This window comes from Lutjanus erythropterus, chromosome 19 (genome assembly GCF_056507025.1).
Source record: "Lutjanus erythropterus isolate fLutEry1 chromosome 19, fLutEry1.hap2, whole genome shotgun sequence".
NCBI classification, from domain to species: Eukaryota; Metazoa; Chordata; class Actinopteri; order Lutjaniformes; family Lutjanidae; genus Lutjanus; species Lutjanus erythropterus.
Genome location: NC_139335.1, coordinates 14,122,180 through 14,141,668, shown reverse-complemented (window position 1 = coordinate 14,141,668; position 19,489 = coordinate 14,122,180). Strand labels below are relative to the sequence as shown.

The window sequence follows — 19,489 nt, the reverse complement described above, 5'->3', positions numbered from 1 at the left end:
CCTCTTTTTCCGCTTTTAATGTGAAACGAAACTTAGGGAAAGCAGCAGGATCAGGGAAGTGAACCTGGACGTTTGACACCCCTATTTTTGGCAGGACTTTAAAAGGAGCTAGATTTGTGTCACAGACTTAAAAAGACAGCGGCACTTTAGAGGACGACAGCATTTTCTGAGAACCAGAAGGTAATGTGAAGTTTTCTGATATGGATTTAGCACATTTAAGCTTTGAAGACTTTTAATTTCCAGTTTCAATTTGAATAGATATTAAAGCATGTACTTAATCTTAATAATGAAAACATTTTTAAGTACAGGCAAAAGGTTCCTGTGGTTTTATATTCAGCTTTTGAAACAATAGATGTAATGATTTCTATGCAAAAAAAAGACCAAAAACAACAATACAGTTCTACCCTTGGTGCTCTCAAGGCATAATCTTAAGTTGTTAAGTAGAATTAGCATATTTCTCAAATTGCTTCTTCTGTGTCCTCGTCTTTCTGTGTCAGAGTCCTACACTGGTGGTTTAAAAATGCTCACACAGCAAAATGTGTGCACTCTGTGGCTTCTTCTACTTTTCCATGTCTCTGGAAGTGCACTCAAATTGAACCTGTATGGTGAGTAATAGATAAATTATTCAGAATTGTACCTTGAAAGTGATTAGTGGAAAGGTCTTAATACTGTACTACTTTTTGATATAGATCTATAAAGTACTGAATGTCTATATTAGGTGCTTTTACAAATATATTCTGACCATGCTCATTCAATTATCCTCTCTGCTGTCATGGCCTTGGTTAATATTCCTTGCTACACAGGGAGAAACCCTGAGCCGCGGGAAGGTGACGTGAGGCTGTTTGGCTCTGGGAGTGTTTCAGAGGGTCGGGTGGAAATCTACCATGAAGGAAAATGGGGAACTGTGTGTGATGACAACTGGGACATGGCTGAGGCCCAGGTGGTGTGTCGTCAGCTCCACTTCCCCGGAGCCAAATCTGTTGTCATTGGGAGGAACTACGGAGAAGGTGACTTCCATTTATCCCCCACCAGAGGGCAGGGCAGTTATTGTAATGACTGAGGAGTTGTGACTTGAGGTTTTACATACTAACACCATAAACAGAGTCATCAAATAAGTCACAAGTAACATGTTTATTTCTTTTAATTTTCCCTCATAGCATCTGGACCTATTTGGCTGGATGATATGAACTGTAAAGGCACAGAGAACTATCTGTCCACTTGCGGTTTCCAAGGCTGGGGATTAACTGACTGCTCCCACAAAGAGGACGTTGGAGTCATTTGTGAACCAGCCGGTGTGTATCTAACTTCTTCCAAAGCAAAGACTCCTTTATAATGAACGCATGATGAAATCTGATTCTGCAAAAAATAAATAGATTTGCTGCTCATCACTCTTTATTCTCATTTTCTGTCTTATGTTTATCCCACTGATTTGTGATTCCAGGAACAAATCTGACCAAAGATGATTCTCCACACTCGCTTGACCACAGCATCAGTCTGTCTGATGAGCTCGGCCAAATCTTTGACAGTGGGGATGGCTGTGACTTCCTGATCTTAGTCCAGAGTGCAACTGGAAACAGACAGGAGGATGGGACCCTGGAGATGGTTGAGACAAGGATTTGCGCGCACAAATTGATCCTCTCACGATTCCCATTCTTTAGTGCTTCAGAGGAGACCACTAACATCACGGTCACCATCAGCCAGTTTTGCCTACCGCATTTCACCTCCTTCATCAGGTAAACTGAATCTACTTTGACTCACATTGATTATTTTTTTAATTTATAAAGTTATTAATGGCTGCTGTGCATTGTGCAAAGCTCTACACTGGTAACACATCAGTGATTGGTTACTCTCAAAACTTCCAACAATTATGATTTATTTTCTCAAAGAAATATTAAGTCTCTTCAGACAGATGCTCTGACTCAAGGGACCCTGGGCCCAGTAGACCTGTTCAGTAATCCAGCCATGGCTTTTGAGCGTGTCAATAGAAAGAAGAAATTACATCTTCAAACATCTTTAAAAATCAAATAAATTATCTACAATCTTCTTCTCTATAGGTACATGTACACTCGCAAGATGGACGTGACCTTCTCCTCTGCGCAGTGCCTCCACTGGATGGCTTCTGAGTTTGGGGTGAAGCAGCTGATGGAGGATGTAGGCCGGCTGTTCTCTAAAATCCTCCCTGAGGACACTTTGTTTCACACTCAAGTGTCCCTTTATGAATATGCAGTGGAGACTGGTGATTTGGTCCTTCAGGAGAACTGTATTCAGTATCTGGCCTGGAACTACCAAAATCTGACCAAGTCCCCTGCTTGGACCAGCCTCTCTGTTGAGCTCCTCAGAGCTCTTCTGTCCCGCTCAGATCTGGTGGCGCCAGATGAATATTTTGTGCTTCAGACTGTGGAGAGCTGGATCACAAAGAAGGGTAACTTGACCAGTTTGGAAACCCAGGTTGACCTCTTGAGTCGCATTCGTTTCCCTATGATCCCCGCTGAGAAACTGTATGAGCTGGAGTCCAGCTCTTCTCTCTACAAAACTCATAAGAATGTGTTTAACGAATATGTGTTGAAAGCATTCCAGTTTAATGTTCTCCTGTTCAGCAATCTTCCATCCAATCCAAAGTTCAACAAAGCAGATGATGATTACCAGCCCAGGATCTACACCACTGACCCATGGAGCTCTGCTATTGACCCTTCAGTCCAAATGTACAATTCTAGATATGACCGTCGTTATTCCCCTGGTAGTCCATACCATCAAAGCATGACGTCGTTCAGCACGCCTGTCCACAACAGCCTGATCTTTAAGAACAACAAGATTTACTGGGACACAAACATCTCGAAGAACCAACGTGAATGTACAAACCGAGATCGGACATGCAACTTGTTCAATGTGGCCAGGCTGTCTCCCCAAAGCCAGCTCTCCCAGTACAGCAACATCGTCTTTCGTAACCGACTCCTGCTGATATGCAAAGGGAAGCACATCTGTCATGTTCAGGACTTCAAGGACAACCTGTCTCGTATCACTGTGAATGGGACTGAAGTTGTTGCCTATCCCTGTCCTACTGAACAGTACATCTACCGCTTTGTGGTGAGACCAGAGTATATCTGAACCCATGGCAGGGCTAGGATGAATATTTCTTGCATCTGATCAATTTGTTTGCTTATAATTTGATTTATTGCAATTATACTAAAATATTATCTAAGTGATATTTTTAATTAATCTCTGTTGATTAACTACAGATCTATCACCTGCCTGTGCTTTAATTAATATCAAGTTGTTTTTTGCCAAATAAAGCAAATTCTAGATAATTTCATGTGTCTTTGCAATTTTCTTTTACAAGACTTACAAGGTTTCTCCTTCACAAGAGCAATGGGAAATATAATATATCATATAGATAATCTGGAGTTTACATGAGACACGTACAACCCCAATTCCAAAATAGTTGGGACACATAAAACATGAATAAAGTCAGAAATTGATGATTTGCAACACTTTTTTGACTTGTATACAGTTCAGTACAGTACAAAGACAAGATACTCAATGTTCAAAATGATAAACTTTATTGTTTTTTGTAAAAATACACTCATTCTGAATTTGATGCATGAGAGGCATGTTTAACTCTGTGATACGTCATGTTGTCTTTTATTCTGCCAGTTTTAAAGAACCCAGACTGACACTAAACTTGAAGTGAAATTCTTTCTTAATCTTGCTTGATAAACAGCTTCAGTTGCTCAACAGTCCAGGGTCTCTGTGGTGTTATTTTTTTTTTGCCTCATAATGCACCGCACACTTTCAAAGGGAAACGAGCCTGGACTGCAGGCAGGCCAGTCCAGTATCTGAACTCTTTTATTACGAACCCACACTGTTATAACACAGTCATAATGTGTCTTGGCACTGTCTTGCTGAAATAAGCAGGGACGTTTCTGAAAAGGCCTTGTTTGGATGGCATTCATGATTTCCAAAAACAATTTGAAATGTTCATTTGTCAGACCGCTGCACACTTTTCCACTTTGTGTCAGACCATCTCGGATAAGCTTAAGCCCAGAAAACTCAGTTGTACATCTGGGTTTTGTGGATATGTAGCTTTCACTTTTTCTTAACTTGCCTTTGTAGATGTCGCAACAAGCTGTGTTTACTGGCAACAGCTTTCTGAAGTTTTCCTGAGACTGTGTAGTTATGTCCTTTATACAATCAATTGGGTTTTTAATGCACTACTCCCTGAGGGTTCAAAGGTCATGGGAATATAATGTAGGTTTACCCCTTACATGCAGACATTTCTCAGGATGTTATGAATGTTTTAATGATATCATGACTTGTAGATGCTGAAAACCCTGAATTCATTGTAGTTGTGTGTTGTGGCATTGCACTAAAAAGTACATCAAAAACATTAACTTAAAAAACTTTGGAAAACCCTTGTTGGTGAACACAGTTTGAGGCTGCATCTACAAATTCAAGTTAAGGCTCTACCATGCATGTTAAAGCCATATATCCATATGTAACACCCCAAAATACTTCCGACTTCTCAGGGGCCCATTTTTATCTGAGATGGACTAATGGCAAGTGGAATGTAATGTTTTTGTTTGGATGAGTAAAATCTTGATTCCTATTTTCTAAGTTTTGCCATTTAATTGACATGGGTGGTCTTTCTACAAAACTAGCTCAGACAAGTTGAGACTGGACAAGACGCTGTTGTGCAAGACCCAGATTGTCTGCTTTTAATGGGAAATGAAACTTAGAGACTGCAGCAGAAACGGAGAGTGACCCTGAACATTTAACCCCCCTTTCAAATTGTGTTTATCGACAACAGCTTTCTGAAGTGTTCCTAAGACCATATAGTTATATTCTATATACAAAAGTTATACAAAAAATGTATCTGTTTTTGAATGTTAAATATCTTGTCTTTGTGCTGTATTCGATTAATATAAGTCGAAAAGGATTTGCAAATTGTTGCATTCTGTTTTTCTTCATGTTTTGCAGTGTCTGAAATATTTTGGAATTGGGGTTTGTATATGAAATGAGAAGTGTTGCTTCCTTCCCCTGTACGTGTACAGACTGTTTCAGTTTGCAGAAAGCCAAATAAATGCTGTAATGTAGAAATGTGTATTCTGCTGATGTTTGTCTATATCTGCTGCTGTCATGACCGCAACCATTTTGCTGCTGTCTGGTTTACTGAAGGAGAAGGGTTCACATGCATATATCATTAATATATGTAGTGATATAAATGTTCCGTCAGGAAGCAATATTATGTACTTGCACAGTTAGAGTTAGGTGTTGGATCATGAAGTTACTCTGCTAAATGTTATTGAAATAATAGCTTATTATTAGATTAGCTCATTTTCAACTTGCATTCAGCTGAATACAGTACAAGGACAAGAGATTTAATGTTCAAACTGATAAACTTGTTCTCTGCAAATATACACTCATTCTTAATTTAATGCCTGCAACATGTTCCAAAATAAGTTGCCACAGCTGCAACAAAGGACACCAAGCACCTGTTTGGAGGATTTCACAGGTAAACTGGGGCAAGGCTGAAAACAACACTGAATGCCAGTGACCCCTGACCCCTCAGGGGACATTGCATTAAAAACCCACAAGATTGGGTAAAGGATACTACATAGGCTTGGCAAAACTTTACAAATGTTTTCAGTGGAGAAGTGTGTTGTGGTCTGACGAGTCCACATTTCAGATTGCTTTTGGAAATCATAGACCTCGTGACCTCTGTTCCTGATTATTTTAGCAAGACAATGCTGAGACACATTCTGCATGTGTTATAACAGTGTGGCTTCATAGTAAAAGACTTTTGAGCACTAAACTGACCTGCCTGCAGTCCAGATCTGTCTCCCATTGAGAATATATGTATGAATTGGGATTGAATGTAATGTTGGACTCTTACCAGTTAATTCACATGGGACGTCTTTCAACAAGTCTAGATCAAAGAAGTTGAGACTGGGCCAGAAACTGTTGTGCAATACCCAGATTCTCTGCTTGTAATGGGAAATGAAACTTAGGGACTGCAGCACAAGTGGAGAGTGGAGAAGGAGCCCCGTACATTTAACCCCACCTGTTTCTTGCAGGACCTTAAAAGGAGTGAGACTTGTGTCACGGACTTCAAGACAGAGAAGCAGATTTGAGGACGACACAGCATTTTGTAACCAGAAGGTAATGATTTCATATCAATTAATTAATTCTCAGTTTCAATTTGAATAGATATTAAAATAAATTACATTCTGTTACAATGAAAACATATTAAGTGCAGGCAAAAGCTTCAGTGTTTTATATTTGAAGCAATGATGAAAAAACAACACAACATTTCTACTCTCGGTACTCTAAAAATCATTCTAGGCATTATCTTAAATTATAAAAGTAAGTAGAATAAGCATATTTCTGACACTGCTTTTTCTTTTGCATCTTTTGTCTTTATCAGAGTCCTACACACCTATGGTTGGAAATGCTCACACAACTAAATGTGTGCACCTTGTGGCTTCTTCTACTTTTCCATGTTGCTGCAAGTAGAAAGTGGAACCTATTCAGTAAGTAATCCGAGGCATATCTGTGTGAAAACTGATAAAATAGAATTCTACTTTGAAAATAATTAATGGAAAGGTCTAAATAAAAAAATAGCCAGTTTTTGATATAGTCCTGAAATGATTTTATGTGCTTTTACAAATATATTCTGACCATGCTCATTCAATTATCCTCTCTGCTGTCATGGCCTTGGTTAATATTCCTTGCTACACAGGGAGAAACCCTGAGCTGCAGGAAGGTGACGTGAGGCTGTTTGGCTCTGGGAGTGTTTCAGAGGGTCGGGTGGAAATCTACCATGAAGGAAAATGGGGAACTGTGTGTGATGACAACTGGGACATGGCTGAGGCCCAGGTGGTGTGTCGTCAGCTCCACTTCCCCGGAGCCAAATCTGTTGTCTTTGGGAGGGACTACGGAGAAGGTGACTTCCATTTATCCCCCACCAGAGGGCAGGGCAGTTATTGTAATGACTGAGGAGTTGTGACTTGAGGTTTTACATACTAACACCACAAACAGAGTCATCAAATAAGTCAGAAATAACACGTTTATTTCTTTTAATTTTCCCTCATAGCATCTGGACCTATTTGGCTGGATGATATGAACTGTAAAGGCACAGAGAACTATCTGTCCACTTGTGGTTTCCGAGGCTGGGGATTAACTGACTGCTCCCACAAAGAGGACGTTGGAGTCATTTGTGAACCAGCCGGTGTGTATCTAACTTCTTCCAAAGCAAAGACTCCTTTATAATGAACGCATGATGAAATCTGATTCTGCAAAAAATAAATAGATTTGCTGCTCATCACTCTTTATTCTCATTTTCTGTCTTATGTTTATCCCACTGATTTGTGATTCCAGGAACAAATCTGACCAAAGATGATTCTCCACACTCACTTGACCACAGCATCAGTCTGTCTGATGAGCTCGGCCAAATCTTTGACAGTGGGGATGGCTGTGACTTCCTGATCCTAGTCCAGAGTCCAACTGGAAACAGACAGGAGGATGGGACCCTGGAGATGGTTGAGACAAGGATTTGCGCGCACAAATTGATCCTCTCACGATTCCCCTTCTTCAGTGCTTCAGAGGAGACCACTAACATCACGGTCACCATCAGCCAGTCTTGCCTACCACATTTCACCTCCTTCATCAGGTAAACTGAATCTACTTTAACTCACATTGAGCATATAAAGAGGAAGCAAAAGGAAATCATCTGTAAAAATAGACAAAAATAATCTACAATCTTGTTCTCTATAGGTACATGTACACCCGCAAGATGGACGTGACCTTCTCCTCTGCGCAGTGCCTCCACTGGATGGCTTCTGAGTTTGGGGTGAAGCAGCTGATGGAGGATGTAGGCCGGCTGTTCTCTAAAATCCTCCCAGAGGACGCTTTGTTTCACAACCCGTTGTCACTTCACAAATATGCAGTGGAGACTGGTGATTTGGTCCTTCAGGAGAACTGTATTCAGTATCTGGCCTGGAACTACCAAAATCTGACCAAGTCCCCTGCTTGGACCAGCCTCTCCGTTGAGCTCCTCAAAGCCCTTCTGTCCCGCTCAGATCTGGTGGTGCCAGATGAATATTTTGTGCTTCAGACTGTGGAGAGCTGGATCACAGAGAAGGGTAACTTGACCAGTTTGGAAGCCCAGGTTGACCTCTTGAGCCGCATTCGTTTCCCCATGATCCCAATGATAAAACTGTATGATCTGGACTCCAACTCTTCTCTCTACAAAACTCATAAGAATATGTATAACGAAAATATGTTGAAAGCATTCCAGTTTAATGTTCTGCTGTTCAGCAATCTTCCATCCAACCCAAAGTTCAACAAAGCAGATGATGATTACCAGCCCAGGATCTACACCGCTGACCCATGGAGCTCTGCTATTGATCCAGTCCGATCCGAGGAGTATAGTTATGGCTGCTATCAGTCGTTCAGCACACCTTTCCACAACAGCCTGGTCTTCAAGGACAACAGAATTTCCTGGGTGGCCTATGTCTTCCATCGCCAACATCAGTGTTCAAACCGAGGTCTGTCATGCAGGTCTGATTCGTTACCTATGGCGAGGCTGGTTCCCCAAACCAATCTTGGTCAGAGGAGCGACATCCTCTTCCATAACCAGGTCCTGCTGATATGCCAAGGCAAGTACATCTGCCACGTTCAAGACTTCAAGGACCAGCTGGCTCACATCACTGTGAATGGGACTGAAGTTGTTGCCTATCCCTGTCCTACTGAACAGTACATCTACCGCTTTGTGGTGAGACCAGGATATGTCTGATCTAATGGCAGGGCCAGGCTGAATATTTCTCACATCTGATCGATTTACTTACTATTCAGTCTATTGCAATGATACTAAAATATTCAGTAATCTTGATTGTTAGCTACACATCTATCATCTGACTGTGCTTTGATTCATATTAAGTAATCTTTTCTGACTTTTTTTTGTTAATGACAATAAATAAAGTGATTTTTAGATAATATTCTGTGTGTCAGCAATTTTCTTTTAGAACACAAGATTTGTCCTCCACAAGAACAACAGAAAACATATATCCTAATCTAGAGCTTAATATGAGACACATTATGAAATTAACTGTGTAAACAGGACCAAGTTAAATTAATCATCAGACTGATCTAGAACTTCACTCCCCTGGACATTTGCAGAATGTTTCAGCTCTGGGAGTGTGCGGTCTCCCGAGGCTTACGTAGATCTGCAGTCCAGTTCACTGGAGGACAAGAGTTCATATGCATCATTACAATGAGTAGTGAAATGAAAGGTATGTCATGGAGCAATATTGTTGGTTTGTGCAACAGAAAAAAGGAAGAAAATTTCTCACAGTTAAGTAATGAAGTAATTCTGCTAAACATCATTGCAATGCAGGCTTAAGGGAATAAAAGTTCGAATTAAAGAAGTAGTCGTATCTATAACATTTTTCACTTTTCACTTAACTCTGAATTTTTTTTTTATTTTCAGGCAAATGACCTTCATATATCTGCCATAAACCACTTAAAGTTTTTAAATAGAGACAATAAGTCCTAAGAATTAAACCAGATTGCGGGTGCGGTCCACTGTTACAACTGAAGCGCACGTAGCGTAAGTCTCAGTTGTAACAGCATGAGCTAACATGGCTAAAAAACAGCATCAATAATTTTCATGGCAAATCAGTAACATTTCAGTCAAGCAACCGTTTCATACCAACTGAGGACAAGAGTTCATATGCATCATTACAATGAGTAGTGAAATGAAAGGTATGTCATGGAGCAATATTGTTGGTTTGTGCAACAGAAAAAAAGGAAGAAAATGCCTCACGTAGTAGTAAGTGATGAAATAATTCTATGTAATTCTACGTCATGGCAAATCAGCAACATTTCAGTCAAGCAACTGTTTCATACCAAGGATGTGATCAGAAAGTGTATAAAACATACTGATATTATTAAAACTTACCACTTGGCATGCAGCCCTTCCTTGTCAGCAAACACAAGAATTAATTAGTTAATCTGATCGATGGAAAGTGTAAAGTAACTATAACGTGGCTAAATGAGCCACTAGACACGCCCATGCTTTGGACTTACAGACCTGAATGAACAAACTATGCTGACTGATGCTCATAGATTTTAGCTCCACAACATGAAAACACAACTTCATATTCAATAAATACCCCTGAAACTTAATTTTTAGTTTGTGCTAAACTGGTTTTCCGGCCATCATTCCATGCCGAGCAGACAAATCCTGGTATTCTCAGGGATGTTTAGTGCTGATGTGATGACATCATCATCTGTGTAGTGAGAGAAAACCATGTTACTACGTGTAATGCCTTACATTTAAGGTAACTCTGTCAGTCAACAGGAAGTGAAGAAGATACCTATGTGTTGCAGAGATATCTACAAGTTAGCATGCTAACCATCTAGCTGCAGCCCATCCTGTCTTGTAATCTCACTTTGTGCCTCAAGAGCCGATCCCTCCGTAGTTTCAGCTGTGAGATGTATGCATGTTTTCAGGTCTCACAAGCTCTCTAAGCTTTTTCAGTCTAATAAATAAACAGAATAAAGTACAACTGTATTCCCCACTGCCTCTCTGATGCCCAACCTGCTTTTTCACTCCTCTCAGCTTCATGTCTCTCCTGTCCTCGCATCACTCCTGGAGTCAGAGTCCTGGCCAGAGCTGGTGTAAATCACCTCAGTATGTAATCCAGCTGTCAAACTGGCCTCTGTTGGTCTTGTAGGCTGTGTTGGGTCCCGGTCATGTTCACTGAGAGGCAGGGGCGTTTCCACACTTTTTAGATTCGGGTGGCCCAAACAGGGCACTAGTCCTATCAAGCTCAATACAACAAAGTGACACCATATAAATTTAATGTAAAGCATCCATACTTTATTCTTTAAGTCCTCAAAAAGAAATTGTAACTCCTTGCTCAGGCTGTGAGACTCCAAAATTCATCCCCCATTTATTATTTTAGTAAATTAGCCTTGTAAAATAAATAAAAGTAAGGGACATATGAAAGAAATAACAAATTACCTGTTAAACAGTTGGTTCAAACTAAAGACAGAGAGCCAATCATGCTTGCAAGTGTTGAGCACTAGGGTGAAAGAGGTGAAGCCACCAGTGCGAACTGTCTGGGGCCTGTTTGTGAGGACGTCCAATACCCCGATGCACAGTGTGGTCTTCATTTCCTAAAATGTTGAACTATTACTCTAATTAACAAGAAGTCTTCAAATTTGGTTGTCCTGACTTAACTTCTTTCCATGAGAAATGGTTAAAACTCACATCTACAACCACGCTTCTCCCAAACTGAATGAAAACAACAAACTTCAAACATGTCGGCTTTGTTCAAGATTGTCAGATAAGATACTGGATATGAAAGAGTTTGTGTTTACACAGGTTTGATTAAGGACGATAGCAATTTCCTCCTCGTGATTCATGGAATCTTCCCAAGTTATTTTGTTATCACCACACACCAGACTGTCTTCAAGTCTTCCTGCGTTTTTGCTTCACACAACTGAAGGTCACAGTTTGACAACATGCAGGCCTGCATGTCCGGGCAGGTGAGATAAACAGCAACTTTGAACAACACACAGTGACTCATAGGTTTCTGAGAAGTGTATTTGCCTTTGGCTGTAACAAACCATGACACAGTGAAAGATGATTGATCAGTTGCAAAGATTACATGATCACTATGTATATTAAAAGATGACTCCTCCACAGGCAGGCATAGTTCAGTGTTGTACTCATACCAATGGTTCAGTCAGACACAAAACAGAGTGCTGCATCATACAAAGGTAAACTTGTGTAAGGCGGTGTAATGTATACACCGGGATGGAAGGAAGGAAAGTTCAGATATTTCATCACAGGGTTTCGCTGTGAGTAATATCTTGCTGCATTTTCAGTGTTGTGTAATTTTATTCACTAAATAATTGACTCCTCATGTCAAAACATGCTTTGTTTGTTTGGTTTGCCCCAGTATTTTGAAATTCTGTTTAGTGGTTTCTGTGATTTAGGTAATCACATGTAACCCCTTGAACTTCACTTCCATCCCGAAAATTTCCCCTTTTTTGTAAGAAAAAATTAAGTGTGTTGTTACAACAAAAACACACAACAAAAAACAATTCAGCCGATGGGCATAGCAAGATTAAGGCGTGGCTTATAGCAGTCATTCCCAGAAATTTAATTTTGGGTTTCCAAATAAATAAAGGATGGATATGGACATACAAATTTAAAAGAATAGAATAAATAAAGGACTTATTTTGTCTCATTTACGAAGTAGTCTAAAAAGTCCTATATTATTTTCCTGATGAGCAGAAATAAAAACAATGAGATGGCCTGGTAACTTCTAAATGCATTTATTTCTCAATTATAAAGTATTTAACATGTGTATATGTTTTCAATAACACACAATAATATAAGGTGATGCGGAAATATATTTATATATATTAATATATACTAATTCTAATCACTCTCTTCCCAATATATATTGTTAAGGAAAGGAAACACTTGCTTATAGAGACATATATCATAAAAATAAAGCCATTAGTTCCTTTGTAGACAAAGGAAGCTGTGTGTGTGTAGGAGTAATGCAAGGTGATGTGGTGGCAAGTTGTGTTCATGTATGGAGGAAATTTTACTTAATTCTTAAGACAGGCTATGAATCAAAAGCCACTTTTCACACACTAAATGTTGTGTAGTTTCCGTGGTAAGTATTGGATCTTAATGGAATATAATTAGAACAATCTGATTAGATTGTTTTAGCAACAGAAGCTGGGAGATTGTCCTCAGGCTCTATAGAGCGAAGCATTAACAGACTGACCTTTGAGTCTGAGGTATACATTCGACCAGAGCAATATGTAACCACCTTTATCACAGGCAGTGCTGCCTCTAGCTCAGCTAATGCATATCTGTTAACACTCACGTTCTCTCATTTCTCCTGGGAAACTCCAGTAATCTGCATGGCTCTCAATCTTTATTATGAATAATCATCATAAATGGATCCATAAGTTTTTTGTTTGTCTGACACAGGCGAGGTTCAGGGTGCAAAAGCGTGCATTACGCCAGATGAGTATGATTTTCCATGACGTAATAACGATCAAAATAAAAAATAAAGAAATTGATTTTGTGATGATTGCATCAGGACAAGCAACTTTAGCAATAATTGTAAAAAGGATAAAAAGAAAGTTGAAAAAGAGATGAGCCGTGGACATCTAATTGGGCATTTCCTAAATTAAAAAGCATAATATACAGTTAAAACTGGCCAGTCTGATGTGTGTAGATGTATGTATAGTTATAATTTAGCTTCTGGTGTTGTTTTCAGGTGAGTTAATGGAGATAAACACAGTAATGCTACTTTAACTACAAGTAAAGATCATATAAAGCAACAGTAAATGTGTGTTCTGAGTTTTTTCACATCATAGAAACATGTTATTAACCACCCTGACAAATTTGACTGATTAAAACAATCACTAAGCATAGAAAACTAGGTCTCAAAATCATGAAAAAATTAGCAGTTTTGTCTGCTCTGGAACACTGGGTGCATGTCAGTGTCAAACACTACTACTGGGACGGTGACAGGATGGTGTTTTTTTGCTTCCGTATCGGGTTGTTGGAACCGAAGTGAGCTGAAGTGAACTGCTGGGCTGATTTGGACTGAGAGAGTCACTGAGGTACGTTTGTAACTGACCATTAGAGAGGGCGAGGGAAGAGGAAGATGGTGTCGTTTGTGTGTTGGTATAGTGTTGGGGGACCATGGCTCAGGGACGTCAATGAGCCATATTTCAGGTCTGCTGAAAAAATCCTGAGCACAGGAATTAGTTTAACGTTCTAACTCCACAATGCAGCACTACAAAGTTCTCAGTATTTTCATAGTTTCAAGAACATGTTCAACAACAATGTTCTAATGGGTAAAGTGCTTTTTCCTTTTACACAGACTTTAATAACAACTTTTCTGGTTAATGAACTTGCACTTGCAACTTGTTTAAATTGTTTATCATTTCACATGCTGCTCCACACGTCCTTGTCATTGACTGGCAGCACTGTAGTGCTGCAGAGGAAATGACTGGACAGTAATTTACATGTTTTACCAGTATGGGTGTGTTACGTAAAAGTAAAAGTTCCGGTACCCATTAGTTACTCAGTGTGAATACAATTCCACTGAAATGAAATCAGACAATGATGTTGCTTTGTGGGCACTGTTAGCAGACTCACGGTGACTAACTGCTGTAATCGCCTTGAGATCAGTTCAGACCACTTGACTCCAGAGTCTGTGCCGTGATTTTAATGGGGTTTTTTTGTCTTTCAAACAGATGTTTTCCTCCTGTCCCTGAGGTGAATTCGCTAAAGCTGATTCACTGCCTCACATTGTCACCAGTGAAATTTGAATAGCTGCACTGATGAATGGAAAATGATGGGAATTACCCCTGAGCCGTGGCTGGGTCACATCAAAACAGAGATGGTAAAGACGAGGAGGTGGACATGCAACAGTCGGAAAGCTACGAGGTGGTCAGGTCATGTGGAATGTGTGCAGGCAACAGGCGAGAGGAGGTGGGAGTCAAGAGGATGTGGGTCAGTGCCACAGCACCCACCAGTTACCGCAATCAGACCATCTTTTTCTGCCTTGCCGGGCACTTCCTGTAGAGAGTATTCCTGGCCTTGCAAGTCTGTAATTTAGGGGATGGAGGTTCAGGCCATTCCTAAGCCCCTTTTGGCATTTGTAGTGGGTAATGTACACAGGGGGCTGCTTACATTGCACTTCTTTAACAAATCCGCCCTCTTTCAACAAATTAAAACCAAATGTTGATACAATAATCTAGATTTTTACTGCCGAGTAAAATGTTCTAAAAACGTTTGTTCTACAGGGAGAGTTGCAGTGTAGGAAATAGCCCAGAATGGTCATGCTGTGAGGTCATTTTAAAATATGCCCAGGAGCCGGGGACACGGCTGTGATCTGAGCAGAGCCCACCACATCAGTCAGCATCTGGGTGCAAAGGAAGCCGACTGTTTGGACAGGGGGCGGCGGGCTTTGCCCAGAAGAAGGCGTCTGCTGTTCCTCTGATGCCTTCGGTAAACTGTGGAAAGAGATGGATTGGTCGTGGATGTGTCACTTCCTTTCATTTCTGCTCCACACCCAACATCTATGTTGTTGTCCCTGTTACGTCTTCTGTGTCTGGTAACTTCCACTCGGCTTACGAGTCATACTGGCTTGCAAAATTTCTAACAATTTTGGGAATTTTCCTTATCTGTTGGCATTCTTACCCCTGAGCTAAAGGCAAGGAAATGTGGTTTTATTTATAAAGCATGTTACACAGGCAGATTCAAAGTGCTGCACAAAAAAATAGATACAACACAACTTAAAACATTTAAACACAATGAAAATGAGTAGGATAAAAGTATTTAAAAATAAGATTAAAAAGTAAAAGAAATAAAGACTAAAAGATTAAAAATAGGTTTTGCGCTTGAGAACAATAAGATTTTCAGTCTGGATTTAAAGCAGAAATGTTCAGGGGAAGTGGGTCAGACGTCTACTTGAGTAAAGACAATTTCTATTTGCTCCCATGAAAAACCGTTATAATTATTAGCAACTGTAAAGTACCAACAAAGACTAAAGTTAATTGTCATGTTTAATCTTGGGCTGCACTGTCAATAAAATAGTGACAATTGTCACTCACAGTTCTTTTAATGCCTTGTTCTGTTAGTCCAAAACCTAAAGATATTCAATTTAATAAGATAATAAACAAAGAAGGACAAAAAAAAAAAGCATCTACTATTTTTGCATGAAAATTACTTCAGCTAACAATCATTTATCAAAATAGTTTACAAGGACAGTTCATCCCAAAAATTAAAACTACATATTTCTCCCCTGGCCTGTGGGCCATTTTCCATCTAGATGATTTTTTTGGCATTTTGGAGATATCGGCTAGAGACAGTAGGAATTATAAGAATACTAGGAATAAGAGTTTGAAGGAAGTTGGTTGTCCCATTTTCCTCTCTGATCTGACTCTCTTTCCCTGCCTGTTTTTATACAGACATCAAGTAACAGAGACCTGTGGAAAAGCAACCAGGCAAAAATGCTCAACTATGGAAAAGAGTGGAAATATTTGCCAGAGTAGCCAGAAGGCTGACAGTCGGTGGCCAAATATGATGTCAGGGAGCGAGGCAGCCGCAGCAGATACAGTCCTCACTTTCTCTCTGTCCCTCTGTCTTTTCGGCCCTCTTCATTATTCATCATCAGCTCTAATCATCAAACGTACCATGCCCTCACTGTGATCTCGGGCTCGTAAGCCAGAGTCAACACAGGAGGCCACAAACCCAAAACTCTTGAGATCCTCCGTTTCCTGAGGTGGTGTTGCAGTGGTGAACTTTCCAACAAAAGAGCCATCTATTTTTGTGCATGAGTAAGGGATGAGAAACAACTTAAGAATTTGACTATAGCATAATGTTTCTTTCACAGAAGGGTGGAGGGGATTGGGTAGCTTACGCTGGGGGAATCGCCGCCAGATTGAATCTATTAAGTTTAAGGGGATGATGTCACTTCTCTCCACTCCGCCACTCCTCCTCCTCTGTCCTTTCTCAGTATTTTCATCGGTTACAGTGTTTTATTAGTTGCTGAAAGTTACGGTGTATTCATAAACACTCTCACTGAATCAAAACCACAGGTGACTTTGTGGTGTGGTCTGAGGATTACTCAGTGTTCATCATTAGCATAAACGTTTTAAACGACTATATGAGATATTTTTATAGACCCTTTCTGTGCGATGTCACGATTACGTCACAGTGTTAGCTGGTGGCAAGACAGAGGAAAACCTGGGAGTAAACAAATCACGTCAGAGAACTAGGCCGCATAACCCAAGTGAAAATGCCATCTTGCTGAGCCGGTGGCTGCCAGAATCCAAGTAGAAGTAACCTGAAATTTACATCTTATTGCACACCAGTTGCCACTGCTAATCAAATAAACAAAGATTACTATGGTTAAACGCATTGAAAGCTAAGAGATGTGTGCAAACCACACAAAATAAACTAAATTAACTCACAAAATGTAAAAAAAAAAAAAGGAAATATATTCTTATACCTATTTTCCTTATTAAAATAAAAATACAACTGATCACCTTCTGAACTCGAGAGTCTCTCTTTTACTAAACTAAGATGAGTTTTAATACACATTTCATTTGAACTCAACTGTCAGAAACAAAATAAAGCTCACCAAAACCATCTTCTCCAATCTTTCCTCTGTTCCAACAATCACCAGCTCTGGTTTGGTTGAAATAAATCCTTAATCCACCGAGTCAGATGTGAAAATGTTCTGGCTGTACAGTCTGTTTTCCTGTCACTGGTCCTCCTGCTCACTGGGTATGTGCTGTACCGCTGAATGAAAGTGCGTCCTGGAGCAAATGACAAAAATGAAGAAAAAAAACTGCAGATGGACTTCGATGGATATGTTCATCTAATTGGTTTTCCATCCATTGAGTGAGTGTGTACAGGTCAACCAGTCTGGCCCCACTGGTTCATGTGAACTTTTTCAAGTAACACTCGTGATCATGGATGTGCCAAAGTGGCTGAAGACGTGAAGCGCTGCCAACAACTTGCTGTTCAAAGGGCCAGTGGGATGTAGTGGCATCTAGTGGCAAGGTTGGAGACTGCAAACACCTGAATATCACTTTTCTTCTTCACTTGACCTCCTGTGGTTGCAGCAAAAAAGCCTCCATTCATTCCTATGAGAGCTGTACAGCCAACTTCAGTGTTGGAGCTTCTGCATATACTTGTGCGGAGGACAAGTGGCTTCCGGTTTAGCCTCCACTAACTTGAATGGGATTAAATCATTCAATTGTGCGGCTACTCTTGTCTTTCCAAGTATTGTTGGACCAGATAGACTGAATTCTGATATTGAAATGGGTCATTTTGTGGGAGTTGTGACACTCAAAAAATATATATATATGCCATTTTTGTTTGCCACAAAACATCATGTGACATTGTCATTACACGGTTTGGTCACTACGTCAAAATGACTTCAACGCTGTCACTCTTTCTCAGGACTTGATTCTAGGCTATTGTGAAAACATGGCGGTTCAATATGGCGGCCTCCCTGGAGGGCTCATTCTAAGGTACCAAACACAATCATTCTTATTTTCAGGTAATAATACACTTATGAAAACATATTTATGGGTATTATATTCCATATTCTATATTCTGCCAACAAACCTCCCTAATTCTTGCACATTAGACCATTAGATTGTTCATAATTTCAACTGTTGTCCCAGACGTCCTGGACTGAGAGCGTTGTACTGGTGCAGAGGAAATGACTGTACAATACGTTAGATGTTGTTTTGCCAGTATGGGTCTTACGTTAAATATGACAGTTAAAGTTCCTCTACTGTTTAGTTAGTCAGCATGATAACACACCCACTCAAGAAAAGCAGACCAAGGGTGACTGGCTGTTGTAATCACACTAAAGCCAGTTCAGACCATTTGACCCAACTATGGTATGATTTTAGCAGGTTTCTTTTCTTTCAAAAACCGGCTGTACACTGCTGGCCTCAGCACTAAACAACAGGCAGATACAACAGTAAATGTGGTGGAATGATGAGAGAGCAAGATATTTCCCTCACAAGTTGATGGGGACTAAAAGCAGAGCTAAAAGAAAGTGAATATTGGACTTAAATTCATCAAGTGGACACAAGCAGAACTCCGAATGAATGATAATGATGCTCCATAACAGCTGGATGTGTAGGATTTAGCGACATCTAGTGGTAAAACTTGCATACTCCAAACACCTCGAGTCACCCTCCCCTTCCAAGCATGTACACGAGCACCTTTGGTGGGTGTGAAAAACACAAAAGACCCTATCTAGAGCCAGTGTTTGGTTTGTCCATTTTTGGCTGTTGTAGAAACATGGCGGTGCAACATGGTGGACTCAAGGTAACAAAACAACAAGAATTCTCATTTTCAGTTTTCAGTTTTAATGAAAACATACGTATGAATATCATATTACGCTTCTGCTATAGTCTGTCTAGAAATCCCCCTAAAACCTTACACACTTCATATATTTTAAATGCAACTGAGCAACTTCCTCAGCAACTGAGGAAATGCAAAAAGGGGAACACGGTTCAAAGCAATACTGTGTGCAAATTGTCCAACCTGTAGGGATACACAGGTATTGCATGATTAAGCTTACTGTTACTGTTACCACAGACAGAGGATGGAGATCAGATGGAGGTCAGTCCAGGGCAGTACACTAAGCTAAACTGAGCTATCTGGCTGCTGCCTATAGTTTCATATTTAGGCTACTGTACAGATATGAGAGTAATTTTCTCATCTAACTCTCTGCAAGATAACAAACACACTTCCTGAAATGTCAAAGTATCGCTTTAAATGTACTGTGGATGTTCATGGCCTTTGGAAAAATAATTGTACTTTGGTTTCACCTTGACCTTCCCTGTTGCTCCATCATCAGAACAAAATTTCCACTTCTACACACACACACACACACGCACACACGCACAC

At 40.1% G+C, this 19,489-nt stretch overlaps 2 protein-coding genes across 2 annotated transcripts; both read left to right on the top strand.

Annotated features, from left to right (window-relative positions):
* Nucleotides 1-24: 24 nt before the first annotated feature.
* Nucleotides 25-3,306, top strand: LOC146309475 (galectin-3-binding protein B-like). The gene is made up of 6 exons (XM_084744976.1): nucleotides 25-180; nucleotides 498-605; nucleotides 804-1,007; nucleotides 1,158-1,292; nucleotides 1,442-1,733; nucleotides 2,055-3,306. The coding sequence occupies exons 2-6, from the start codon at nucleotides 521-523 to the stop codon at nucleotides 3,103-3,105; spliced, it is 1,767 nt and encodes a 588-aa protein (XP_084601102.1). The 5' UTR covers nucleotides 25-180; nucleotides 498-520; the 3' UTR covers nucleotides 3,106-3,306.
* Nucleotides 3,307-5,963: 2,657 nt separating this feature from the next.
* Nucleotides 5,964-8,993, top strand: LOC146309474 (galectin-3-binding protein A-like). The gene is made up of 5 exons (XM_084744970.1): nucleotides 5,964-6,527; nucleotides 6,737-6,940; nucleotides 7,091-7,225; nucleotides 7,375-7,666; nucleotides 7,771-8,993. The coding sequence occupies exons 1-5, from the start codon at nucleotides 6,446-6,448 to the stop codon at nucleotides 8,789-8,791; spliced, it is 1,734 nt and encodes a 577-aa protein (XP_084601096.1). The 5' UTR covers nucleotides 5,964-6,445; the 3' UTR covers nucleotides 8,792-8,993.
* Nucleotides 8,994-19,489: the final 10,496 nt, after the last annotated feature.

Excerpts from the sequence above, each read along its gene's own strand:
- LOC146309475 (XM_084744976.1), top strand. The coding sequence starts at position 521 with ATGCTCACACAGCAAAATGTGTGCACTCTGTGGCTTCTTCTACTTTTC. Across the intron at positions 606-803 it reads ACTCAAATTGAACCTGTATG|GGAGAAACCCTGAGCCGCGG; the intron begins GTGAGTAATAGA and ends CTTGCTACACAG. Across the intron at positions 1,008-1,157 it reads TGGGAGGAACTACGGAGAAG|CATCTGGACCTATTTGGCTG; the intron begins GTGACTTCCATT and ends TTTCCCTCATAG.
- LOC146309474 (XM_084744970.1), top strand. The coding sequence starts at position 6,446 with ATGCTCACACAACTAAATGTGTGCACCTTGTGGCTTCTTCTACTTTTC. Across the intron at positions 6,941-7,090 it reads TGGGAGGGACTACGGAGAAG|CATCTGGACCTATTTGGCTG; the intron begins GTGACTTCCATT and ends TTTCCCTCATAG. Across the intron at positions 7,226-7,374 it reads AGTCATTTGTGAACCAGCCG|GAACAAATCTGACCAAAGAT; the intron begins GTGTGTATCTAA and ends TTGTGATTCCAG.